The sequence below is a fragment of the Anguilla anguilla genome, chromosome 16 (assembly GCF_013347855.1).
Source record: "Anguilla anguilla isolate fAngAng1 chromosome 16, fAngAng1.pri, whole genome shotgun sequence".
Lineage (NCBI taxonomy): Eukaryota > Metazoa > Chordata > Actinopteri > Anguilliformes > Anguillidae > Anguilla > Anguilla anguilla.
In genome coordinates, this window is record NC_049216.1 from 29,612,071 (window position 1) to 29,638,526 (window position 26,456).

The 26,456-nt window shown below is 45.1% G+C and overlaps 2 protein-coding genes across 3 annotated transcripts; both read right to left on the bottom strand.

Moving 5' to 3' along the window:
• Positions 1 to 221: 221 nt before the first annotated feature.
• Positions 222 to 9,943, bottom strand: LOC118214717 (mixed lineage kinase domain-like protein). The gene is made up of 11 exons (XM_035394886.1): positions 9,751 to 9,943; positions 6,173 to 6,627; positions 5,797 to 5,880; positions 4,788 to 4,965; positions 3,633 to 3,733; positions 3,368 to 3,503; positions 3,085 to 3,169; positions 2,661 to 2,800; positions 2,099 to 2,148; positions 1,630 to 1,770; positions 222 to 797 (listed from the first exon to the last, which is right to left on the bottom strand). Exons 2-11 carry the CDS (start codon positions 6,618 to 6,620, stop codon positions 748 to 750), a joined length of 1,413 nt encoding a protein of 470 aa, XP_035250777.1. The 5' UTR covers positions 6,621 to 6,627; positions 9,751 to 9,943; the 3' UTR covers positions 222 to 747.
• Positions 9,944 to 11,597: 1,654 nt separating this feature from the next.
• On the bottom strand, positions 11,598 to 26,456 carry wdr59 (WD repeat domain 59). Of its 2 annotated transcripts, XM_035395434.1 has the most exons (27): positions 26,263 to 26,456; positions 25,490 to 25,539; positions 25,014 to 25,149; positions 24,598 to 24,683; positions 24,372 to 24,452; positions 24,112 to 24,149; positions 23,834 to 23,922; positions 23,456 to 23,572; positions 23,242 to 23,319; positions 22,900 to 23,056; positions 22,662 to 22,741; positions 22,214 to 22,352; positions 21,457 to 21,581; positions 19,685 to 19,849; positions 19,374 to 19,469; positions 18,753 to 18,897; positions 18,219 to 18,288; positions 17,493 to 17,646; positions 16,728 to 16,784; positions 15,543 to 15,676; positions 15,284 to 15,365; positions 14,795 to 14,907; positions 14,547 to 14,697; positions 13,794 to 13,878; positions 13,178 to 13,298; positions 12,842 to 12,984; positions 11,598 to 12,327 (listed from the first exon to the last, which is right to left on the bottom strand). In XM_035395434.1, exons 1-27 carry the CDS (start codon positions 26,314 to 26,316, stop codon positions 12,092 to 12,094), a joined length of 2,982 nt encoding a protein of 993 aa, XP_035251325.1. In that variant the 5' UTR covers positions 26,317 to 26,456; the 3' UTR covers positions 11,598 to 12,091. The 2 variants fall into 2 exon arrangements, with proteins under 2 accessions (XP_035251325.1, XP_035251326.1); XM_035395435.1 differs by lacking the exon at positions 16,728 to 16,784.

A 26,456-nucleotide genomic window follows, 5' to 3' on the forward strand; every position in this document is an offset into this window, starting at 1 on the left:
GGAAGTGCTATAAATATAGGAAGAGGTTCAGTTTATACAAAGCCTACCAATGAGGCTGGTAGATAATAACCCATACAGAAAAGTATTTGCACGTACTGGAATATATCACCATTTGTTTGTACAATATAAAAATTTCACATCTCCACAGCAAAGCAATTACTGTATGCTATTTCAAGATACCAAACGGTTATTGTCTAAATATTAGATCACAAATGGCCAGGTCTTTTAAAATAAAGTTGTTTAATACTTACACAAAATAATTCATTTGCACTTGGTATTGGTTTGGCCTTCTCATTCTTTAGTACATTTACTCTTTATGAAGAGCTGTTCTAAAAACAATACGTGATGTCTACATCGCAACCATTTTCTTGGACCATTCCATGTTATGTAAGTGTATTCACTATGTGTATGGTCTTTTCTCTCTGTTGCACCTAAAGCTATACCTAAATAAGCAGATGGGAATAGAAACAACCGGTTTTGGGAGTTGGGCTTTGAGTTAAAAAAAAAAAAAAAAAGAATACACAATAAAAATCATATGAAATTTATATTCATATCAGAAATTGAGAGGTACAAAACTGCTTGAAACACAACTTGAATAGCAACTGGTGAGCTCCAACAAGTCAGTCCTCTGAATGCTTTTGTCTTTGGGTAGTGAGTTCCTGCTTCAGAATATTCCAGGCCTGCCTTCGTGCTTTGTTCCTTCCAGGGACATCTATCTGTCCTTCCATTGTAACATCGATCACCCCATCAGTCATCCTCCATTTCTTGTACCACCTTCCTCAGCTTGTCCACCAGCACTGTGGAGCAACTCAATAGTAAGTTAAGGTGAGAACAAACAAACAAACACACCAAATTTTGTTTTCCCAGCTCATCTCATGATTTTTGGGCAGATCACGCTGCCTTATTGAACACTGTGAAATGAGCGACTGTGAACAACAGTAAGGCAAATTCGATTATAGCTTAATTAATTCCATTATGTTGAATGTATAGCATAATTCCATCCTGCTAAACGTAATAATGGTTTTATTGTTGGGATTTTTATTTTGAAAATTTCAGACCCTTGCAAAAGTCTTTATTGTTGCGAGTATTCCTTTAATTCACACAGTTAGTGGAAGTTTCAGGCTGCATCAGAGTAATCTGCAGCATGCTCTGAAATGTCATGTCATTAATCTCTAAAGAAATCACAGGGATGCCACTGACATGATAGAGCTTAATCTTATTGAAAATCATCGCACATCCTGTATGAATCATTGTCATCACCTCTTTACACTGCTGCTTTGAATATGACTTTCACAAGATCGGTTGATGTGGTTTGTGGTCACATGCTTAGTGCTTTGTATTGCTGGTCATTGTGTCTGTATAGTATTTGTTTGTTAATAACAAACAAGCAGATGATTTATTGCAACTTGCTATCTTTCTTCCAATCTATTATCATCTGTGATGATTATTTACAAAGTAAGTTAAATCTTTTGCACTTTTCTGAGGGGAAGATGAAAAGTTGTACATAGTTTGAGAGCAATGAGAAATTTGTTTTTGGATCGAGACAATTGAATGATCCACCATTTTTTTGACAGCGTAAAGAGGGTCAAGATGCAAATATCTGCACTCAGTACAACACCATCACCATACCTCCTGCAGATGGCCTTTGGAAAGCATCATAAGAGCGGCAGGCATCAATCAATTTCACAAAGCATTTGGGACAGTCCTCAGGAAGGGGCTCTTTGAACTTCTCTGCACAGACCTTCTGAGAGACCTCTTTTTCTGACATGTCTTACAAGAAACCAAAGTTCAAAAGATAGAGGTTAGACAAATATCAATATCTACTTGTTTACAGGCATTCCCCTCCTGATGTAAATATGTAAAAATTAGGGTTTGTTAAAAGAGACAGATGACAATATTTTGTTAATATAAATATTTTTTGTATACTTGCCTACAGACTTCTAATAGGAGACTATTACATTATCACAGAAAGCTTGGGCATAAGGAGAAATTTGTTCCCAGAAAAGACGGGGCTTTATTTGGTCAACTTTGCCAGCCTGCATAGATGTCATATAACATGTTACATGGTCCATACATACTGTACATTGACAATACATACCTTTGAAGGGAATCTGTCGAGTAGCAATTTCCCACAAGACGATGCCAATGCTATAGAATGCACAATATGCACAGTCACTATATAGGCATAGTAGTTTGACCTCTAAAGTACTGTTTGAAGGGCATTTCATGAAGTTAGTGTTGTTTTACCGTTTAGTGCTTAACAAATAATCTGAAGTTGTTAATCTGTTTTTCCTTGTACTGTAAAGGCCTCAATGAAGACATCATGGCTCATGAGGTATTAAAAACTGTATATAGATACTACCTGTATTTCCACTGCAGGTATATATTGAGTATATATATATATATATATTATAGGTGTATATTATTACTTAAATACGTTTTTGCACATTAGTTCAACCTGTAGTGTATTATTTATAACAGGCAATGCAATATGTTAATCAATAACAATAAGGAAAAAACAAAACAAACAAAAAAAAAAAGAGATCAATGTAGGTACAATTACCATGCAGGGAACAAACATTGTTTGAGAATAGTACAGCTCTAAAAATGTCGAGCCTTTTTCTTCATCCAGTAGACCCCTGGCCTGAAGCTGCACCCACCTGTATATCTCGCAGGCCTTATTGTAGGAGTGGTGGACGTTCTGAAGCTGTTGTGGGGAGCAGTAGTGTACGGACGTGCTGTTCCCTTTTTTATCTCTCCTCAGGGAGGTCTCCGTCTTCGCCAGCTCAAAGCACCCAAGCTGCACACACACACACACGCGCGGAATAAACTGTTAGATCAAGACGGCATCACACGTTAACCACATGCCAGTCAGGTTGCAGGGCTTTTCGAAATTGCTCTCAGGCACAATGGACAGCAACTCATTTACTAATTTGCATTTCAGCGATTCTACTTTATTGGTAGTCAATGCCTAACATGGGCATATTGTTTTCAGAAACTGAGGGATGCACAAATGCTGTTGTGCATCCCTCAGCACAGGCCCACCTGGCGTACGAAACCTGTTACCTGAGCCAGCATTCATACCTTAACCCTGTACCCATCATCCACCAGGAACTTGCCACTGCTGATGCAACCGTGTACTTTAAACTTCTCCTCCGACTGGTGCAGCCTGGGATGGAGATAAAGATTGACGTTAAAATTTAACCTTTCAGAATGAAAGAAAGCACTCTGGGAAGTGTGTGCATGTGTGTGTGTGTGTGTGTGTGTGTGTGTGTGTGCATGTGTGTGCATGCATATGTGTGTGTGTGTGTGTGCATGTGTGTACTGAATTAAGTGAGTACGTCATGACAGCATGCCTGCTGGTCACCTGTAAAGGCCTTGAGCAGCATCTAGGCTCATACGAGCCCGTCTTCCCCAGGAAAGTTTGTCCTTTCCGGATAGCACCTCCCGCAGACTTCCCTTCTCACAGAACTCCATGACGATGAGGTAGTTTGGGCAGGGACCTGCGGGCACACACAGGTGAGACTGCTCATATGAACACTGCCGGCGGGGTGGCAATACAGTATCATTGCCATGAAGCTCATTCTTTCAACAATGCTGAAATTCTATTATCTTTGGAACATCGGGCTTACCATCCTCGTCCTGGACACAAATCCCAAACATGCGGAGGATGTTTGGTGACTCAAAGCGTTTCATGGTCTCCACCTCCTTCTTGAATATGCTCCTCACCTCACTGTGGTACAGAATGATAGCAGATACTTAAATACATTATAATTTGAAAATAGAAAAAAGTATTTTTTTTTTCCCGAAGGGAATATACAGCTTAATGGAATGAAACTTCAATATTAACATATGTTTGCAAAATACAAGTTAGGAAGAGGTATTTGGAGTGGGAGTCATCTGTACTAATTTTGAAGTTCAGAGTTCAGTTTTTACCAATCCATAAATCATAACCCTAAGTACTCTGACATTCATGGTATGGCATTCAAAAAACAATCTATGCACCTTCACTTAAACCTACCTCAGACGAGGGTGCAGTTAAAGGGCAAGCCTCCAAAATATTAAATTAGATGCACCATGCAAATGTTCCAAGTATCATGCCTAGTTCCTGGTTTAAAAAAAATTCTACCCTTCATCCCAACCAATAGATGGGTATTTCAGTGGGAATTCTACATTGGCTTATTCTCTTTGCAACAACAACACAAAAGGACACATTGCAGTCTGGAAAAATAAGAAAATAAAATAATGGATCACTGTCCAACAGAAGCTCACAAAAAGTTTGAGGAGCTATCGGTTTGCATCACAAAAGACTGCAGTTAACTCTGTGCATGAACAATATCCAGTTTTTTCAGGTGTCACATTATGTGCCTGAAAGAACAGGTGTGTGCCAACTTGTTCCTGTAAGCGGGTGTGGCTCTGTCGTTCACAGGCTTTGACATATTCACCTGCCGGCTTCTCTCTCTGTAGTCACTCAGTTGATCTGACGTCGCCAAGAAATGCAACACCAGCACAGTAACCTCACACCCTCTCCACAGAAAAAGTATTGTTTTCTGTTCACTTCATTTGCAGTAGTTTTGTATGTGCACTTTTATAATTCATAAAAGGTGTGTAGGCTGATATAAGCTACTCTGTGAAGGCAAAAAAAAGGGTTACAGTAAAAAGGACACGTCTTACGGTCCTGTTTGAAAAAAATAATCCTTATGGGAGGAGCAGAGTGAGACAGAGAGGTCATGACCCTGGATACTGTTCTAAGATACCTACACGGGTCCCGAATGAGGCACACGTACCTTGGTGTAGTGTTTGCGGTGTAGGTATATCGTTTGATGGCCACAGCAAATTTGTTGTACTGTCCTTTGTACAGCTTATGGGTGGGTGACGTCATGATAGGTTTCTTGGGCTCCTCAAATTCCAGCTCCTCTAGTTTGATCTCTCTGATATCCAGACGCTGCAGACTGGGCGTCTTCACTGCCAATAGGACACAGAGCAAAGCCTCAGAATAGTGAGGGTACTGGCTTTGGGCATCCAGAGGTGTTTTAGAAATGCCTTTACAACTGCACCTGACCAAGAAGACAAGGTGACTCAAGTTTCCACCCACTCAATGGCTCTCATAAAATGATTGACCCTTTGAAGACAAGGTCTTCTCAAAATTCTAAGCCTGTGTTATAGAACTCCATTGCTTCCAATTACCAGTAGTGTTTCTGCTGGTCAGCATTGGAATGTTCAGTTAAGAGCATTCTAATTACTTATTTACGATCTCACACCGTAAGACCTGCGCTGCAACAGGCCAGGACAAGTTCAAGGACCTGAGAAACTCCAGTGGGGATCAAAGGTCCTGTATTCTGTCTCTAAAATAGCACAGCATGGCCCAAACCCAGGATTGTGGCATTGAATAACCATGATGCAGCCCAGGTAGGGGGCAGAAATCAGAAAATTCCAACAAGGACGGTTAAGTAGAGAGTTCCGGACAGAGAATACCGAGCTAGTGCAGCACAGCCCTGGTGCATGCTAATGAATATGCAACTTCACGCATTAGACCACAGCACAGCACTCAAACGCCGCCTCACTAAGAGAGCACAACTCACAGCTGCTCTGCTTAGCTGGGCCAGCCGCTGGGTTCGGGGATGCAGCGAAAGACAGAGGAACAGGAGGTCATCCAAAACGTCAGCAAATACAGTTATAATGATAATATCCCTTTAAAACAGATGCTACCATAGGGTCCTTTCTATTTTCCTCTCCATCGGAATGCAGGCTGTCTCAATACCATACAGAGCTTTTAGGGGAAAAGAGGGTACTCACGAGACTTCAGCATGACTTTGATGTCCTGCACGTCATTTTTAACGGAATCCACCCCCTCTTGCATAGCATCCACCTTCTCTGCCACTGTGGGAAAAGTCACAAACTCAGGAACACCATCAGTGCTGTGCGAGTCTAACTGTGCCTTAATGGTTTCTGTCATTTCCATGAACCTGTCGTTTTTTAAATAAGAAAAATTATTTTGTTTCTTCTTTATGTTTTCAAATGCTTGGTAACTAAACACAGGTAAGCCTACTGTTTTAAGTTTGATTTAAAAGCGTCATCTTAAATGGACAGAAAAACCCACACTGGCAGGACATGTGCGTGCATATTGATTTTTTACAAAACATGGTTCAGGAGTCTATCAGTTTCGTCTTACACATCTCCAGCTCCTTGTGATCTCTCTCCCTGTCCGCCCGGTCCTCCTCCCTGCGCCTGGCCTCGGCGAACACGCTGGCCAGCGTCTCCCGCTGGTCTACCTGCAGGGCCAGGGAGAGCAGCTGGAAGGTGTCGTTCAGCCTGTCGTTGAGCATCTCGAACTCCTCGCCCAGGTCGTAGGCCCGGGCGATGCGACTGAGGAAGCGACTGGAGGTGTACTTCTTCACCACTTCCTGCGCCGCCTCTATGGTGCACTTCAGCTCCTCCAGGCCGCGCCGTACCACGTCGGGCTTTTCCCCCAGGCCCTTGACCCTCACCGACCTCACGATCTCCTCCAGAGCCCGCACGCGATCCGCCAGCCTCCGCCAGCGCTTCTTGTTGGCCTTCACCTCCCCGCACAGGGCGTACAGCTTCTCCGCGATGCTCAGGATGGGATCCACGAGGTCCATGGCTGGCCTGCAAACGGAGAGAGAGACACTTAAAGAGGATTCGAACACAGCCATTCTTCGTGAGGGCCATTTTACGTGTGAGTGCACATCAGTATGACTTTGAAATGACAATAAACAATGAACAATTCCCTTAGCATACAACAACTGTTTGGATAAAATTTAAGGGGCATATGTCAAGGAAAGCAAAAATGGCTCAGAGAACTTATTGGCTCTGAGCCAAGGTCATGTCTTATTCAATGAGTCAAACAATGACCTAGAAGCAGATGTAGAATGGAACCACATCGCTACAGCCACCAAACCCGCTTGTTCTGGTCTCTGGTTAATCTCAATGTGCAAAGACAAATTCAGCTGGTATCTGACAAGCTGCATAATTCCAGGGAATTCACCTTGGTCATGAGAACAATAATGTGTCCGGTCTCTTAATTCAACAGCAATAGCATTGAGTTTCATGGAAATTAAATACTGCAGTGTTGCTATTTAAACACACAAGTGATGAAGAATGCGTTCATTCATATAATTAGTTTTAGTAAATACTCAGGTAAATTGAGAACATGTGCGGATGCATTTTAAAATTATTATTTTTGTTGCAGTTTTTGGTGTTGTTATTCGCATCTCTGACATTATTTAGTGCTACTCTTACTCTTAACAAATGAACAGTCATTTTATTGATTCTGGTCTTTTGCCATCATCAGCAGGATAGGTTGTACCAAGGGATTCATGAAGTATTTCAAAGCACATAAAAAATACTGCCGAAACAACAGCATCTATTGAATCTATTGAATTATTTGCCTACAGCAGTGCATAGTAAGGCCAGCACGTCTTGTAAAGGAGAACACACTGAAGCGCCCAAGCTTCCACTCGTTAACAAAGTGCCATCATTTCAATTATTGATGTGACAGTCTTGAAACAACAGTCCTGTGTTCAGTCCCACTGTGTGATGTAGTCATTGGTGACACAAACACAAACAAACACACAAGAAAACAAAACCAACCAATCACAAGCGTATCCTTCAAGGACTACCGGTAACAGAATGCGGTACCGGTGTCCTGTGAGCCCAACTTGTCTCTTTCTCTGCTAGTTAGTGCAGTGTCTCTCATAAAAAATATGAACACACTGCAATATCTTACAGTGATCATATTCCTTCTCCACGGAAAGGGTACGAGAAGTCCGGTTCTTGTCCAATGCAGGAATAGCACTGTGTTTAACACCTGTATTCACGCACTGTTTAATACAAGTGTGCGTATCTTTGGTGATATTGTCTCCTAGATATTAGATAATCGTACAGTTGCAGTAACGCCACCTTTGCTGTCAAAAAATTAAACAAGTTGAAACCTGCAGGCAGTGAAGAAACTCACAGCACTCATATCATGAGGGGGGCTGAAGACAGACGAAAAAACAAAGTTTGGTTGGGCTTAGAACATTTTTTAAAGCAAACTGTATAAAAAAATAACACCAGCACAGCACGACAAAAACCTCCTCGTGGTTTCTGGTTTGCTGAACAGTCATTTAGTTCTTATGGGCAGAAGCATAGAAATAAAAAGGCCAATACTTTGCGCTTTGTCAGATACAGAGAAAACGTATTACAGTGCATAATCTGGCCCACACTTTTCTTCTGTTAATGTCATGGCCTACCACCATAGGGGTTTACTTGATTTAAAAGACCCAACGCTTGCATGACTAAACACAGTTCTTAAAAGCATTACTGACCAGTGACTGAAATCTGATTCACATCAAAATGTAGTAACTTAAGGTTCCTGTAAAATCACTGAAAAGAGGAACAAAAACTTGCTTATTGCAAATTTCTCAATTCTGTAAAACCATGAACTGGTAAATAACAATCACCAACATGGTTTTCGGTGAAAAAACATTTTAGGGTGTCCACTTGATGTCAGCTAACCACCAATATGTTGGAAGCAATTCAAGAGCTGCATCACATAGATAAGTCAGTCTCCAGTGATTCATCCTGTTGTAGCATGGCATTCTGGTATCTAGTTGAACCCAGCAGGTACTTCCACCTTTCTACTGTAAGGACCCATGAAGTCAGTGGAAGTTGCACAAAATAAGGAATAAACATGAAATCATAACAAACAACTAAACAAACTCCAGCCAGAGACCCCCTTTGCTGTTTTAATTGTGTACAATACAGATTTGTGCCCCCAAAGAAAGTCATAGTTTTACACTCCAAAGCCGATCACGCTGAAGAATAATGAGTATGAAGTCAATGAGTATATAGTAACATTGAGCAATCAACCTATGAAAAAGAGAGGTTATGCAAAATCTGGGCCATATGTGCCATAAGAACTGTTCCACCAAACACAAACATAAATCAATATGAGATCTCTTCTCTGTGCACCTAATAAATCCAAAAAGCTATCATCCACATGAAACCATTCTAAAACTGAAAATCATCAGCGATACAAATGTTTATCAATTTAAACGCATCCCAGCAAATGAAGGCAATCCATACAATTCATTGTTCAGACTGTACATTACATTGTGAAATACATTTTTGTCCCACATAAAATTACTCCACACTTTCCCTTCTCCATTTAGCGAATCTCAGTGAGTTCCGTCTTCTGTAGTCTCAATATCTACCTCTTAAATAGCTTGACAGACCATTAAATGTAGCACTCAATAAATGCCTAAAACCTTACCTTTCCTGCTGTAGAATAAGTGAGATTTTAATTAATTGCCGACACCTTCAATGTATTAGGCGCTGAATTACATAATGCCCTCAGCCAGTAGTTCTATGCAATAACATTCATACGCCTGGATTGTTCCTTGTTTCACTGTCTCCTACAAGTGGCTTCTACACAAAGAAAAATAAAGCCAGTAGAAAAAATAGAAGACATACAACAACCCGGCTGAATCACATTGCTTTTTGGGTCACTGACACACCTTTTCAATCTTTGTTGTGTTCAATGAATCAATCAACATTTGACAGCAAGAAAGTGCCAATTTGTAACGTTCAGCAAGTGTCTCTCAAAATCCAACTGTAGAGCCAGACCTCTAAAGCTGGAAAAGAACACAAACAGAATAGATATAATCTCCTAACACATTGCTGATGACCCAATTGAGCCGGTAGTACAGGCATAACCAAGCTCTTTTGAGATGAATTCGCTGTACTTACTCAGCAGAAAAAAAGACCTCCTGAGTCACTGGCTTCGGCACTCGTTAGAAAATGAAACTATGAAACTAGTGAGCCACGGATACAGGTTGTCCGGCTCCTCTTCCTGTACCTCTTCACTGACTCCGCCCTACTGCAGCTGCTGCCACGGCATCCAGTCAGCCAGCATGTTCACTGCTTATGTGCTTCCTCTAGTGTGCATTTGAAAAATGCTGTCAAGTGCTATACTTTGATGTACCTGTGACACCATGGAATTGCCCGACAAGAAAGGGCAAATGGGTTGTTAAAATTTTGTCCACACTCAGTATTCAGTAGATAAACATATAAAACATATAAAATACCATCTACAGTGTTTCTACACGAGTATGCTCCTTGACAATATAAAATTGACTGAGCAGTTTAAATGTTTAGATGGTTTCATAAAATTGTATTTGAATTTTATGTTTATTTTCAGGAAGGGGTATTAAAATGTACTTCCTCTCCTGTGGTGAAAGAATAAAAATTAATAACTTTACCTAACATTAATAGCCTCACAGTCTACCTGGTGAAGGAAAAATACATCTGCCGAATCTATTCTGTTTAAAGAGAATGCAACTTTGTACACAAATACATAAGCACGGGTAAAAACAAAGTGAGATGATTCTACTTTTCTCTCATGTGAACAAGCAGATATTTGGGTGAAAAAGCAATGAAAATAATTATAGCATTATTATAGCATTTTAAATATGTGAAACCAGCCAGGGAAGAAATGTGACATTTGGTGTCACATGACATGGTGTGACCCACATAGACATCACTTGTCTTTAGGATGTCTACCACCATGCCACCTGACACCATTATGTTAAAATATGCAAAGCATTGCAAGTGCAAAGTTTAGCATATCGTGCATATATTTATAGCTATTCCCTCAGACACCTTTGCCTTATATTAAACATGGGAGACGGTGATTCCCACTAGAAATAGATGGTACTCTGCATGTAGCTCAACCTGAGTTGCCAGGGAAACAAGCCCTGAAAAACAGGAAGTAAAACCTAACCTGACTGCAATGGCATTTGTGGTCAAAAAGCAGGGACCACAAGAAGATGTGTGTCCTCCAGCTGACAGCACAAGAGGCTGTGGAGAGCTGAATAAGCTGAATAAGCTGGACGGGTTGGATTTAGGGACAACGACGCTGAAATGAGCTTTGGAGTTGAAGGACAAGGGCAGAGCTTTTAAAGGTTATTCTGGGATTGCATCCTCTGTGGCCCAACACTCAAATGCTTTCACGATGTCAGTCCCCTGAGTGTTATTGCCCATGAGGATTACTTATCGCCATCCCAAGCACCACCTGAAAACCTCTGAAGTATTACGGGGGGGGGGGGGGTCCTGGCATATCTAAAGTAGACAGGGTCTCGGCAAGCAGTGCAAATTAATATAAACAAACTATTTGGAGTAACAACAGCAGGTTGAGCCACAGGACTGCAGAACTGTGACAGCTTCAGCAAAGCACGCACAGAATACTGTTACACATATATCGATAATTACTATTGTGTTGCTTATAGACATGCTTGTGTGCTTGCACAACTGGTTGGAGAGGGCTGTCTTACCCAGCAACTATCTAGATGTCAGCTGCGTAAACGGGCATAACTTTATTGAAAAAGAAAAACATTTAATATTACGTATCACTCCGGATAAGGTTGTCCGTTGGGAAAATAAAAAAATCTGCCATCCAGAAATAACAAATGAACAATATTAATTGGATAGAAGGAAATATGTTTTACAAAGTCCTGGTTTAACTTTTCCTTTCCTCATTTACAATATACAGTATACTACTCCAGTTCACTGAATTAAAAGTCAGGGCTATAAAAAGATATAAATCAAACATATTTATTTCTTTACATATGGCACAATATGTATACAGCATTGTCTGTACATGCTACTTCACACAGAATGCAGTTTTCAGAAACAGCACAGGTGCAAAATAGAACACTAAACCTTAAAGGTTTTCTTCATTAATAAATACCACTGGCTTAAGCAGGACAGTAATACTCCATCATAACTGTCTGGCACAAGGGCGTGAATTTAATGTGTATGTCTTCAAGGAGACTCTGTGACATGGACAAAACTGTATTAAATGAGAAACAAAAAAAAAAAGGAGAAGATGGTCCAAAAAATAAATAAAACGAACGAGTCCGTATAAGATCTGCTTGTGTGTGCGGTACGTGAGGTTCAGCAGAGCGAACGCAGTGAGGCGGCTTCGGAGGGGAGAGAGCTCCCTCACAGGCGCCAGTCAGCATGCCCGGGTGCATTTGTTTAAGGTATGGGCTCTATCAATCCCATAATGCAGTGGGGGGGGGGGGAGGGGTCAGAAGGTGCTCTGCAGGAGGCAGTGGCAGCCACAGCCCGTGGGGCACACTTCCTGGGAGCGGAACCACTCCATCATGTGACTGGTGTGGCCGCCGTGGCCGCAGCTGAGGCAGAAGTTGGAGGAGCCGCGCACGGCCACGTGGCAGATGGCGCACTGGAAGGTCAGCCGCTTGCAGACGGCGCACTGGGTCCCCCGCACCTCGCTGCGGCAGTGGCAGCAGTACACCCCGAACTCTGCGCACAGGGGGGGAGAAAACCGCGCACAGGACGAGTCAGGCAACCGGCCGCTAAAACAGGAAGTCGCCACGAGAGCCCGGGAACAGGCGTTCGCCGAGACCAGAGACGTCACTGTACTGCTCTTACAGGCCTCCTTCCTGAACTTTCAATTCACTGGGGGCAGAGGTGGGTCACCCGGCTTCAAAGAGTAAAAAGACTGACCATGTATTTGCTCCACCACCATGCACTAAACCAGCTGACTCTAATTAGCATAACTCTTCAGCATGATAGGAGACCTAATTATTGTAATCAGCCGGTTTAGTGCATGTTGGTGGAGCAAATGCATGGTCAGTCTTTTTACTCTTTGAAGCTGGGTTACCCACCTCTGACTGGGGGGTATAAAATAACAACAACAACAGAAAAAACTCCTTTCAAGAAAGATGACACAGAATGACAAGAAATGCTAAAATCCACAGTGTTTCCAACACGTCCCCCCTCGTTCACTAATGACATAGCAAGCAATGTGTCTCACCGATGCCCTTGTGTGGCTCTGGAGGACAGGAGGCGAACTTGAGCACCTCGGCCCTCTTCTCCCGCAGCCCCCAGCGATGGAGGATCTCGCCGTAGCACTTCTTGAAGTCGTCAAACTGCAAGACGTTCGCTGGGTCGAGGAGCCTGGAACGAACACAGTGAGAAACACCAGTGAGTCGATGACGGGCTGTCGATGACGCCGTGCAATCTTGTCAGAAACAGTACAACGTTGCCTGTTTTGATCATCGTAAAACATAATTAAAGACTACTTACTTTCAGAAACTGTACAAAATTTATTTCCATTCCAAAGTTTTGAAAAGCAAACATGGCCTTTTACCTTTTATTCATGTCATGCTGGTCTTTTTCCCGCTCTCGTGGATCTGTGTATACTTGGTTTCCATAGCGATAATCATCTGGAGAGGACTCAGTCCAGGTAGTGAGTTCTGGGTCTCGGCCAACTGAAACAACCAGAGAAGACTCTTTACAGCAGCCAAGTCCACACAAGAAGTTTCCATTTTGTGTATCCCTAACATTGAACCCGTGCTTCGCGTGGGTTCAATGTTAGGGATACACAAAATGGTAACTCAGTGGGACTAAAGTAACAACCAATTCACAGGCCATACTAGCCAATGCTGATTCTAATACTTTCCTGTCTTACATTATGGCAAAAACGTGAACTGCAACCAAATTCTACTTTCTCCACATTCATGGAAGAAGTAGAATTAGATGAGCACAGATGTTAACTGCAACAATTTTTATTTCTATAACAAAATATTTGTCACCTATTACCTCTTCTAGCAATAGGCTAGACACATTTAAAATACTGTGGCAGGTTGACATATTTTCTCCTTTAGTTCGGTATTACACCAATGACAAAGAAAAGCACTTCAAAACAGATTCTTCCTTTTAGCAGCAATTACTGCAAATATTTAGACAGAGAGCCCTGTGCTGACCAATGTTCCAGGCGGCTGTGTTGGGCCCAGAGTCTGAGGTGCTGGAGCAGGAGCCAGATGTGACGGATCCAGAGGTGTAGCTGGGCTGAGAGGAGGAGTGACAGAGTGGGAGTAAGGTCAACATCAGGCAGAGGGGAAATCGAAGGATAACTCCCTCCGGGCAACACACTCATGCTTTTTTTAAACTGATATCAATAGACAGTGCAAGACAGCAATGAGAAATTAAAACACTAACGACAAAAAAAAACAGACTGTCATTTTTTTCTTGTTCATGGACACACCAGATATATTGTTCACAAGATGTATAAAGTACGTAGATTTTATGTAATTTGACAACATGGTGAATGCTTTTCTATTAATAAATAGCGGCCAGGATTTCATAAACATTAGCTCTTAACTTTGACTTAAATACCAGGACTACTTTGTTCGAGTACATCTGCCGAACTTGCCAAATTTATGGCAATGATAAATGCAAACACAAAGTAACCGTGAGTCAAAGTTCAGGATAGATGTTTACTGAATAAAGGCCAAAGTCTTCGGAGATCTTCTTCACTTGATGTTGTTTATATACTTACAGTGAGCCCAAATAGAAGGGCAGCCATTCCTGGCTTCCTTGGGTTTCTTACTGGCAAAGCCATGCTTACAGGACTGACAAGACGGTGAAAACCCACATTACAATATGGCTGTTTGGTTTGAAATTCCACACGGCTGAGGACCCGAGGGAAGACCGGACCGCGAGCCAGGAGAGCTTACAAAGCGGGTGTGGTGCGGGGGGACGCCGGTGGTTCGGGGAGGGTGGTGTCCAAACAGAGAGTAGTAGTCCTGGGGGCAGCCCTGGGCCTCAAAAACACTGCACAGCATGGCCATGGTCTGGATGTCACTCATTTTGCTGTAGTGGTCCAATCTAGGGAAGAAGCAGGGTTCAGGACGCTGACGGGTGTTCAGCGTACAAAACAAACGCGCCCCTGTGGGGCCAGAGGGACCGAGCGCTGCGCACTCACAGTGTCTCCAGCAGGTGGCGCCCAAAGGGGTGCCGGGCCCAGGGGGTGCCGGCATCCGGGTCCGAGTTTGGGCTCAGGTCACAGTCGGTGGCGGCCGAGGCCAGCGCCCAGACCTACAGAGAAGAACGTTCCGGCACGTGAGGTAGAGCCACATTGTGTTGCAGTCACAGACAGCATGTGATGTCAGGTGGTCATAGTCACAGACAGCATGTGATGTCAGGCAGTCACAGACAGCATGTGATGTCAGGTGGTCATAGTCACAGACAGCATGTGATGTCAGGTGGTCATAGTCACAGACAGCATGTGATGTCAGGCAGTCACAGACAGCACGTGATGTCAGGTGGTCATAGTCACAGACAGCATGTGATGTCAGGTGGTCATAGTCACAGACAGCATGTGATGTCAGGCAGTCACAGACAGCATGAGATGTTAGGTGGTCACAGCCACAGACAGCATGTGATGTCAGGCAGTCACAGTCGCAGTCAGTACCTTGGCCAGGTCCCTGCGGCCCACAGTGAGAGCTGCGCTTGCGTTTCTCTGACACGTGTCCTGGATGTCGTTCACATTCAGACTGAAAACAGCAAAACAAAAGCACACGCGTCAGAAACGGCCTTCGCACGCCATACACACTTCACAGCAACGCTCATTTTTAAATCACAGCTTGTGTGATTAAGAGGCTTCCTGCTCAATATTGTGTGAAACACTGTGTGAAAACAGGAAAGCTGCAGATGAACTGCGAGGCACACACATGTACGTCTCCCCCAGGATTTTGTGGAGAGGCAGCAGGCAGGAGATCTCCTGGATGATGACTTTTCCCGCCAGCTTGATGGGTCGGTTAGCGGAGTCGGCCCCTTCCCGCTTGCTCTTCCACCGGCGCGATTTCTGACGAGCGCGGAGAGGGAAATAAAGAGTGACAACAGACGCGTCAGACTTCATTTCCTCTAACGCAGATGAGATTCGCAATTCTGACTTCACTGATAAAACTGACAGCTGGAGAAAGAAAAAAGTAATTTCCATACATATTTTCTTGTCTGTCAGAAGAGCACGTCTAAGGCACTGGCTAAACGCCCATATTGTCTAAGCTTCATCTCAATGAAACCCAGGAAAAAGGCATTTTGATCAGTCAGGGAAAGCCAGCGCAGCAGACATTAATGTGAGTGGAAGGGGATTAAGCAGGTTGCCGGAGGGACGGGAGAGGTGTGAACAGACGGTTACCCGTTACCGGGAGACAAGCGCCTCCCCGTGCCAGCGACCCGTTTAACCGGGACGATCAGAGGACAGGCGGCGGAGAGAGCGGCAGCCTGATCACACCGTGCGAGCGGTCTGTCTGAAAGCCATTATGCAGCTCGTCCTCACTCAGTGAAAGGCTGCCCAGAACAGGCACGTCTGTGAGGCCAATCTGCTGAGACTGGTGGACGGCTTGCAACAATGGCAACATATTATGCGGTTTGTGTGTTTCTGCAATAAATATGGGCTCTTATGGAAATAGAGCACACTGCAGGACATTGTAACTATGAGAAATTTTGTGAAAATATGGTGAATATTTCACAGCAGTTTTTTTATTGCAAAGTTATTGCAATAATCGAGAGCGGAAAATTGTTTATTTGCCCATATATTGTGAAGTGTTGAAATATCTTGATAATGTATTTTATTTCAAGGTATTTTCAGTCTATCCCATTTACGTGTACAATGGCAAAGAAAGCAAAAGAAAAGGAAAGAGGGAAAGAAAGGTGTGCGCTTTGAGCAACGTGTGCATCCCCCTTTAGTGAAAAGCAGAAAGGGCAGCGAGGAGCTGGAGGCGCAGGTGAGATGGAGAGCAGGGTAAGCCCATAGCCTTGCACTGCCCTGCAGACAGGCAGCCCGGTCCAGTGGTGCGCGGGGGGGGGTGGGGGGGGGTGGGGTCAGGTACAGGCGGGCAGAGGCGACTGGGTACCGGGCAGTCCTGAATGGTCTGAACGGACCAGCGGCGGGGGCCAGACAGTGGATGCTTCTGATTTGGACAGAACAGCCCGCAGCAGGGGGATGGGTGGGTTTGGGAGGGGAGGAGGGGAGGAGGAGGCCCACACCCCAAACACAAGAAGAGAGCCGGTAAAAGAAAAAAAAAAAAAAAAAGAAATCAAGCCACAAAGAGATGCACAGGGACGGCACAGGGAGAAAAAAAAAAAAAACACGCACAAAAGGGAAAAAGCAACAGAATTTAAAACACCAAGGGAGTAACTCAGACAGTTAAGCATTTTAAATGAAGCTACGACACAACAGTTTCAAAATGAACGATGAGATGCCACCACAACGCTAAGACTCAATCTATAAACACCTCACAAAGTAAGAATACTCAGGGGTGCACAACTCCGGTCCTGGAGGGCCGATCTGCGTGCTGGTTTTTGCTCCAACCGATTACCATAGATATAGTTTTCCGACAGCTCTATAAACTATGCTGCTTCACTCGTGCACTTGAGCTCAGTAAAATCTCTAGGATACACTTGCAGTCTGTGGCTGTAGCTTGTGCTCATACACATGTCAGATCAAGGTATGATTGGGCTAATTAAATAAATGTTGGCAAAAGTTCACACACAACATCCTGAAATGGATTGGCCCTTGCTGTGCACCCCTGCTCTAACTGCATCTCAGGAACAAGGGATCTGCAGAGGAATGGAGGAGGGGAAACGCAGCGATTCTCCCTCCCTCGCCGCCTCCCTACCCGCTCCTTGTAGTAGAAGGAGGAGATGGAGACTTGCTCCTTGTCGGTGCGGGTGGGGCTGCCGCTGTACAGCCGGAGAGTGCTCTGCGACTCGCTGCGCATCTTCATGGGGGTCATGACCCCGCTGTGGTAGGCGGACAGGGCCGACAGGGACCTGGGGGGACGCAGCAGGGGCCACATGTGAGGGCCCGTCATCACCAGCAGCAGCAGCAGCACGCGCAGCAGCCACACGAGCGTGACTCGAGCGAACAGAGACCGGTGCGCAGTTCACATGGCGGGAAACATTACATTACATTACAGCAGTGTTTCCCAACCCTGGTCCTGGGGACCCACTGCCCCGCATGTTTTAGATGTCCCCCTGCTCCAACACACCTGATTCAAACGACTGGGTCGTTATCAGGCGCTTGATGAAGACCCATTCATTTGAATCAGGTGTGTTGGAGCAGGGAAACACCTAGAACATGCAGGGCAGTGGGTCCCCAGGACCAGGGTTGGGAAACACTGCATTACAGGCATTTAGCAGACGCTCTTATCCAGAGCGACTTACACAACTTTTCACATAGCATTTACATTGCATCCATTTATACAGCTCAAGCGTACAACGGCAGTGCCCTACCCAGGAATCGAACCTTGGACCTTTAGGTTACACGCAAGGCCAGTTCCTTACCCATTACACTACACTGCCGCCCCACATGACCCCTGTGTCATGTGACAGATGGGACGTACCTGGGAGTGGGCTCGGTGGGGGACACGGAGCGGTGCATGGTGATGGGCCTGGTGAAGTACACTAGGCAACCTGCGGACCAAAACAGTTCATCAGAAATTATGACCAAGGATCTGAAACACATTATGACCCCCTCTTTGTGTCAGTCATAATGGTTTTATTGCTTTTAACTTGCATGCGTTTTTGAGGTAGATTCAAGCCAAATTAATCCTTAACTGTGACAAAATAATTTAATACAAGTGTTCCTCTCACAAATGCAGTTTGGCGATAATTAAAATGCCAAACTGTCCGCAATGAAATACAGTGTTAAATACAAAAACGGCTGGGGGCATTTTTGTGGGTCTGAGCGCTACATTAAGCAGGGGGGTATCCAGAGCGTTTCACCGAACATGGAGCCAGGGAAGCGGTTGTGAGATTCACTGCATAAACAAAGATGTCCTGTGCAAATTAATTCCTGTTTTCACTGATTTATTTTATTTTTTAAAATGCTTTGGGAAACCAGGCCCCAGGACTGAATGGCATCGATGTGAACTGACCGGTCCCACAGAAGCGCGCCCCAGAGGTGCGCGGGAAGGGGATGTTGGCGTCCTGGTAGGAGCCGTAGGTGTTGGTGACACGCGGGAAGGGCTGCAGGGGCGGGGTCACCACGTACGGGTTGGCGGCAGCACTGTCGTCCTGAGTCTGTGGAACACGCACAGAGGGGGTGGGACAGGGCTCAGTGAGAATAGGGGCTAGCCAATCAAACTGTCTCTCTGTGAATGCGATTGGTAAAGGAGGCAAGCGTATGCACAGGTCACAGGAAGCGCATTTGCACAGGTGCGCTTGTGAAAACAGTACATGATTAAGGCAAGTGTACCGCAGGTAAGTGCCAACAGGAAGTGTATATAAACTAGGAGTTAGTGAGGGTTCATTCATCAGCAATATGAGCCAAGTACAGCAAATGTGTGTAGCCGTCGTCTGTGACAGGAATTGTGTGTGCAGGACGTGTATGTACAGGCAGTGCATGTGCAGGACGTGTGTGTGTATGGAACTTGTGTGTGTGCAGGACGTGCATGTACAGGACTTGTGTGAAGGACGTGTGTGTGCAAAGGACGTGTGTGTTGTGCAGGACATGTGTGTGCACAGGACGTGTGTGTACAGCGTGAGGACACGCTCACCATGCAGGACTCCAGACAGGACACCAGCTGCCTCACGCACGGCTCCAGACAGTTCTGATTCCTCTTCACTTTCTGCAGAGACGTGTCCGTCAGGATCTGAAACATAGAAGCAGGTTTTTTTTTTTTTCCACTTTGTCAATTGTCTACTTAGTTGGTAGATTTTCAAAGAAGCAAGTAATCAATAATAAATTGTTGCCAGACAGGTGCAACAGTCAGGGCATAGAAAGGTAAAATTCATTTGAGCGTGTATGACAAAGCATCTTAAGTGGTTTGTATTTTTTGATCATACCGTGATGAAGGAGAGCCTTTACCTTCTGGATCTTGGTCTTCATGGTTGACTGAATGGTCGTGGGGCTCACAAACTGAAAGGAGGGAGCAGCGTTGTTGGGGTACTGCGCTGGGAACTTCACCACCAGGCGGACCCGGTTGGTGCCACAGTGTGCCGACACAAAGCAGCTCCGGTTTACAGCGTCCATCTGCACAGAGATTACCACAACCGGCACGCACACTGAATTAGCACCCAGCGCTAACATTACCACAACCGGCACGCACACTGAATTAGCACCCAGCGCTAACATTACCACAACCGGCATGCACACTGAATTAGCACCCAGCGCTAACATTACCACAACCGGCACGCACACTGAATTAGCACCCAGCGCTAACATTACCACAACCGGCACGCACACTGAATTAGCACCCAGCGCTAACATTACCACAACCGGCACGCACACAGAATTAGCACCCAGCGCTAACATTACCACAACCGGCCCGCACACTGAATTAGCACCCAGCGCTAACATTACCACAACCGGCCCACACACTGAATTAGCACCCAGCGCTAACATTACCACAACCGGCGCTAACATTACCACAACTGGCCCGCGCACTGAATTAGCACCCAGCGCTAACATTACCACAACCGGCGCTAACATTACCACAACCGGCCCACACACTGAATTAGCACCCAGCACTAACATTACCACAACCGGCCCACACACTGAATTAGCACCCAGCGCTAACATTACCACAACCGGCGCTAACATTACCACAACTGGCCCGCGCACTGAATTAGCACCCAGCGCTAACATTACCACAACCGGCGCTAACATTACCACAACCGGCCCACACACTGAATTAGCACCCAGCGCTAACATTACCACAACCGGCACGCACACTGAATTAGCCCCCAGCGCTAACATTACCACAACCGGCCCACACACTGAATTAGCACCCAGCGCTAACATCACCACAACTGGCCCACACACTGAATTAGCACCCAGCACTAACATTACCACAACTGGCCCACACACTGAATTAGCACCCAGCGCTAACATCACCACAACCGGCCCGCACACTGAATTAGCCCCCAGCACTAACATTACCACAACCGGCGCTAACATTACCACAACCGGCCCACACACTGAATTAGCCCCCAGCGCTAACATTACCACAACCGGCCCACACACTGAATTAGCACCCAGCGCTAACATTACCACAACCGGCACGCACACTGAATTAGCACCCAGCGCTAACATTACCACAACCGGCACGCACACTGAATTAGCACCCAGCGCTAACATTCCCACAACCGGCATGCACACTGAATTAGCACCCAGCGCTAACATTACCAAAACCGGCCCACACACTGAATTAGCACCCAGCGCTAACATCACCACAACCGGCCCACACACTGAATTAGCACCCAGCGCTAACATTACCACAACCGGCACGCACACTGAATTAGCACCCAGCGCTAACATCACCACAACCGGCCCACACACTGAATTAGCACCCAGTGCTAACATTACCACAACCGGCACGCACACAGAATTAGCACCCAGCGCTAACATTACCACAACCGGCGCTAACATTACCACAACCGGCATGCACACTGAATTAGCACCCAGCGCTAACATTACCACAACCGGCACGCACACTGAATTAGCACCCAGCGCTAACATTACCACAACCGGCACGCACACTGAATTAGCACCCAGCGCTAACATTACCTCAACCAGCATACACAGTGAATTAGAACCCAGCGCAGAGAGCATGTGGAGTTTCAGGGGTCACAGTTCACCTCCACATTAACGTTGCGGATCTGCAGGTTGACCAATGAGAACTCCTGCTGCAGGGTCTGGGGGAGGCCAGGAGGCTCCTGTTTGCTGTTGGGGAGCAGGCCAGACTGGGGATCATCCTGCTGATCTGGGAATGACACGCGTCACACAGGTCAACTCAGTACAGCGGAGCTCGCTGCATGTCTGAAAGGGTATGTTTGTGCGCAGGGTACTTCACTAGGATTGGACACGTATTTGGTTTAGCATTTTTTCTCTTCTCAGTGACTTTTCCGGGTCCCCACTCTTTTCAAGACATTATTTACCAGGACATTTTATGTGACTAATACCTTTAATATAGATTGTGACAACCGTGGGGGGGCTGTGGTTGTAGACTTTAACTTTTAATGTTTGACAAAAACATTTTTCAACACAAAAAATTGTTTTCCAAGGATATTTTGCCAATTTTCTCATTGTCCAGGAATTTTCCATGCCGTGAAAAATTCCAAGATTTCCAGGATAATAATAATGATAATAATCATTTTTCAAAACCACAAGGTTAATATGGACAGCAGGTTGTTTCTATACTTTGGAAATTACAGTCCCTACAGGTAGGAGAGTACAGCATTCCAGGTCTAGTAAATAGAAAAGCTTATTATTACCTCCTAGTGTTTGCGAACGAATAAAGTATAGCATGTTGGTTATGTATACGCTCCGTGTATCAGTAAACACCCTTTCACCTATACTGCACCATTAGTCAGCTCATGACCTCCTGCTTCTCACCTTCTGGGTCCTCTGTAGAGAGGCTGGGGGCCAGTGGGGGTTCAGGGTCCTGGGACTGCAGCGTCTTCTCCGAATCTGGAGTCAGCGTCATCCCCTCGATCAGCTCCTCCACACCCTCCATGATGTCATTGGCACAAAGCTTCAGACACATCAACCGAACGATTACACAGAGCAAGAGCACAGCGGATACTAAACCTGTATCACACGACAATGCTAACATTACCACAACTGGCCCACACACTGAATTAGCACCCAGCGCTAACATCAAACACAAAGCTTCAGACACATCAACTGACCGATTACCACAGAGCAAGAGCACAGCGGATACTAAACCTGTGTCACACGACAACGGTCTTCCTCCAGACGTATTGTACGTATCTGCAGTTCACAAATAAAAACAGCTCAGCTCAGCTCAAGATGCGACTCTATTGGACACCACGGAACTTGCCTTCTGGAGCTGTGGGTCCACACGCCATATTCTGAGCGTCTGGTCCCTGGACCAAGTGACCAGCTGGTAGTCCTTGGAGCCTTTTGGGACAGGATAACAGGATAAAGAGCAATAAAGAGCAACATAGCTAGAGACACCAGCGCATGGCTTGCGGACACCCCAAACCACCAAGGACCCCTCTGAGGGCCCACAGAATGGCCTGAGCGGGCTGTCAGCACCGCGGGGGGTACGGACTCACCCTCCTTCTGCCGGCGCCACTGGAACTCCAGCACCACGTCGTCGTGGCCCACGAAGGCGTGCACCGGGTTGTTGAGGTCCAGGGCGCTCCACAGGAGCAGGCTGTTCTCCCGCCGGAGCTGCGGCACCATCACCGTCACCAGGCCGTTGGAGAAGGGCTGGGGGGAGGGGGGTGAGTGTGAGGGGGGGGGGGGGGAGACCAGAGGAGCACTTGACTTGTGTACTCATATCAGCCCTGAATGTAGCAGGCCTGTGGGTTGTATGCACTCGTGGCCTGGTTTACAGGGACCTTGATGAAGACTGTGTGTGTTCGATGCTCACAGGACGGTTGGAGGCCACTCACTGTGTATCGCGCCTTCCACACCGGCACCTGGCAGGACAGGATGTTCAGGTATTTCCGTGGCTGTCTGTAGTCCCAGAACTGCACAGACGGACAGGCAATGCACAGTAGGAAAAAAATCATTAACAGTTTATCATACAGAAAAACACATATATAGACACACACATGCACACACACACACATTTAAATAACATCTGCTTCATATCCACATGCTTACCCTCACTGAGTTGTCCTGGCTGGAAGTGGCTAGGATATATTCGTTGTCTGGATGCCAGTCCAGGCCGTGTATTTTGGACAGGTGGGCAGCCACATATTCCACAGCTGTGTTGGGTTTCTGAGCACAGAGGGAAAACACCAACCAGTCAACCCACAGCATTCACTGGAGACAAGAGAAATGACAAATGCAAGCACGACGCTAACATAAAGCTCCAGGTCTTTACTTTTGTGTTTGAATAAAAACATTCAGCCGTGATTAGACAGGCTAATGGCTCCAGACAGGCACACTGCTCTCGTGGCTAATGTAAGGGCACATCAGCTCTGTGGCTGAGTGGTAAGAGTTCACCAGGGCCTGTTCCAGCATCGGCCTCCTCCTCACCCGCTTGTCCCAGATGCGCACGTCTCCGTCGTGGCTGGAGGCCAGGCAGTACTGGTTCCGCTTGTTCCACTTCACCTGAGAGGCCCCCGCTTCACGTTGAACCGCAGATGAGCAGGACAACAGGACACGGGACGGGGGGAAATGAGAGAGGGATCAAGACCAAAGCAACCCAGACGGGAAAAGGAATGTGTGACAGGAAGTTTCAGTGAACCCTGGAGAAATCACACTGAAAAACACACTACAACCTTATTCACCAATAAAGAAATGCAGACACTCACCTACAGCAGACAGAGCAACAGTGGGCTTCCTTGTATCTCTGAAAAGACAAACTCAGTAAAGTGGCTTTCTGGCTTAAATCTTATCTGTTCTTATAGAAAGAAGTGAAATATATCATTTGGACATTATTAAAATATGTATATTTCATTATCAATTAAATATCATATTAATGAAGTATAAATAAAGCATACTAATGCTTTCCTCCCCTCTGTGTTATCCTGCTCCCATTGATTTTCTGCAGTCAAACACGCCTCCCATTTACCTGGTGTCCCAGATATAAATATAGGTGTCCACAGAGCTGGTGACAAGAAATTCTGGTTCAAACCAAGACCAGTCCAGGTCACTGTTTGAAAGAAAAGAAGAAGAAAAACATTTAAGGAAGATGACAGCTGCACTGAAATCATGTTTTAAAAGAATAAATAGTCAGGTTATTATCTCTTAAATAATCAACGCCTGATCATACCCACCCAGGTCATTACGTATGTTACCTGATGACACGTGTGTGCCCTTGCAGGGATGTGTGGATCTCCCCAGCCCCATCACACCACTTGTACAGGTCCACCCGCTGATTGCTCTACAGTAGCAACAACTCAGTTTCAGACTACATCCAGACACATTATTGGATCAGAAATGACAGATGCTGCCAGTTGCCTTCCATGGGTGGCTTTCGAAACTATGACATTCAGGAAAGATCTGCAAACAACATTTTTAATTAACATGTATCTAACGGATTCAAATGTTTTGGTCAAAAATGAACTTAGAGAAAATGATTGCACATGATTGTCATTTCCCGTTTCTGTACTGCGCTAAATTGGAATCTCCTTGTTGTCACTTGCCCCAACACCTTTGTTACAGCCTCAGATTATCACTTGATTTTTGATTGACGGTTTCCATAGAGACTCACAGAGGCAGCGAAGAGGTAGGCCCCGGATTCGTGTGGGTTCCACTGCACCGTCCCCACGTCCCACTTGCTCTGGCGACTTATTTTCCGCGGGGCCTCCGAAGGGGTTTCAAGATTGACCACGTACAGGAAGCGCCTCCTAGAACACATGCGAGTGACCTCCGCACATTAACACTCTAAGCGAATGGGTGGGTCCAGCGCATTATTAAATACAATACATCTTAAGAAAATATAGTTTAATGACTTAAGATATATTACAATTGTTTTTAAACCTGACCTATGGTCACTAAAATAAATGTCTTTATCGCCTTTAGTACCGGCTAATGCGATACCAAGAGCTTCTTCAAGTCCAATCACCGAAAGTCAAAAACTTCAACGCATATTAATTTAGATGGTCATATTAAAGCTAAATACGGCACGCTGCTTCTGTGGCATGCAGACAGCATTTGTACAGGCTAGTGTTGAATTTCTGAGCTTACCCAGATAGCACAGCATGGCGGCCCAGGCAGTCCACTGACATAGCGGTGGCCTGCGATGACAGTTCGCGCAAAACAGCAGATGTAATCAACATTAGTGTAAACTATTTCAATGCATAAAGTTTCCAAAAAGTGTCTATACCCAGGTGCTTAATTGCATTCTCTGTTCATTTCACTGACTGCTCTTAACTCCCAATATTTTAAAACAAATAAACTCAAAATAATCTTTTTTTTAAACAAGTGATTAAATTAACTCACCACTTCATCGATGTTCAGTAATAACAGTGACTATTTAATTACAGCAGCACATCTCGTGAAATACGAAAACTTCCCATGTAAACTCAAGCCGTCTTTTTTAAGTCTGGAAATTGTTAGCTCAATAAAATAGGGTACTCACGTGTGGAAAAAGAGATATACTGAAATATGGTATAGTTGAAGTAGGCAATTCTTAATGTTTACATAATAAAATTCAATAACGCTTTTAAGTATTCAACTTTTCACATGTGAACCATGACAGTACTGTGGGTACTGGTGTAGGAGTGAATGAAAAAATCTGGCTTTTCGGTTCAATAAATTAAAAGTTCAATACAAAACCACACTGTAACGTAGCAAATGCTAGACAGCTATAGCTAACTAACCTTGTAAACCAAGTTGTGTAAAAGCACGAGGTCATAACATTTCTTGCAAAGAACTCATCGGTGCATGAACCAATGTACCCAAATAGTCAGAATTTCATAAACACTCTGAGTCTGTTTCCCCCACTCACCCACCAGTACCTGAGAATCTCTGAACTCCACCACAACATTCTCACTGCTCCAGCGGGCCGCCATCTTTCGTCCACTGTAACAACAACAATGTTGTGACGTCACTCGGAAGCGCAAACCTTAAACACATAAACTAATGTATCGCCCACAGTGTCATCATGTCACAATTAATATATTAAACGAATTGATACATCCAACTAGCAACA

What these genes read in the sequence shown, in the direction of transcription:
- LOC118214717 (XM_035394886.1), bottom strand. Translation starts at nt 6,620, where the DNA reads ATGGACCTCGTGGATCCCATCCTGAGCATCGCGGAGAAGCTGTACGCC. An exon ending in ATGATGGGTACAGGGTTAAG is followed by an intron (nt 2,801 to 3,084) that starts GTATGAATGCTG and finishes GTGTGTGTGCAG; the next exon opens with CTTGGGTGCTTTGAGCTGGC. An exon ending in CCAAAGGCCATCTGCAGGAG is followed by an intron (nt 798 to 1,629) that starts GTATGGTGATGG and finishes GTTGCTCCACAG; the next exon opens with TGCTGGTGGACAAGCTGAGG.
- wdr59 (XM_035395434.1), bottom strand. Translation starts at nt 26,316, where the DNA reads ATGGCGGCCCGCTGGAGCAGTGAGAATGTTGTGGTGGAGTTCAGAGAT. An exon ending in GCCAGGACAACTCAGTGAGG is followed by an intron (nt 23,320 to 23,455) that starts GTAAGCATGTGG and finishes CCGTCTGTGCAG; the next exon opens with TTCTGGGACTACAGACAGCC. An exon ending in TGGACCCACAGCTCCAGAAG is followed by an intron (nt 22,353 to 22,661) that starts GCAAGTTCCGTG and finishes ATGTGTCTGAAG; the next exon opens with CTTTGTGCCAATGACATCAT.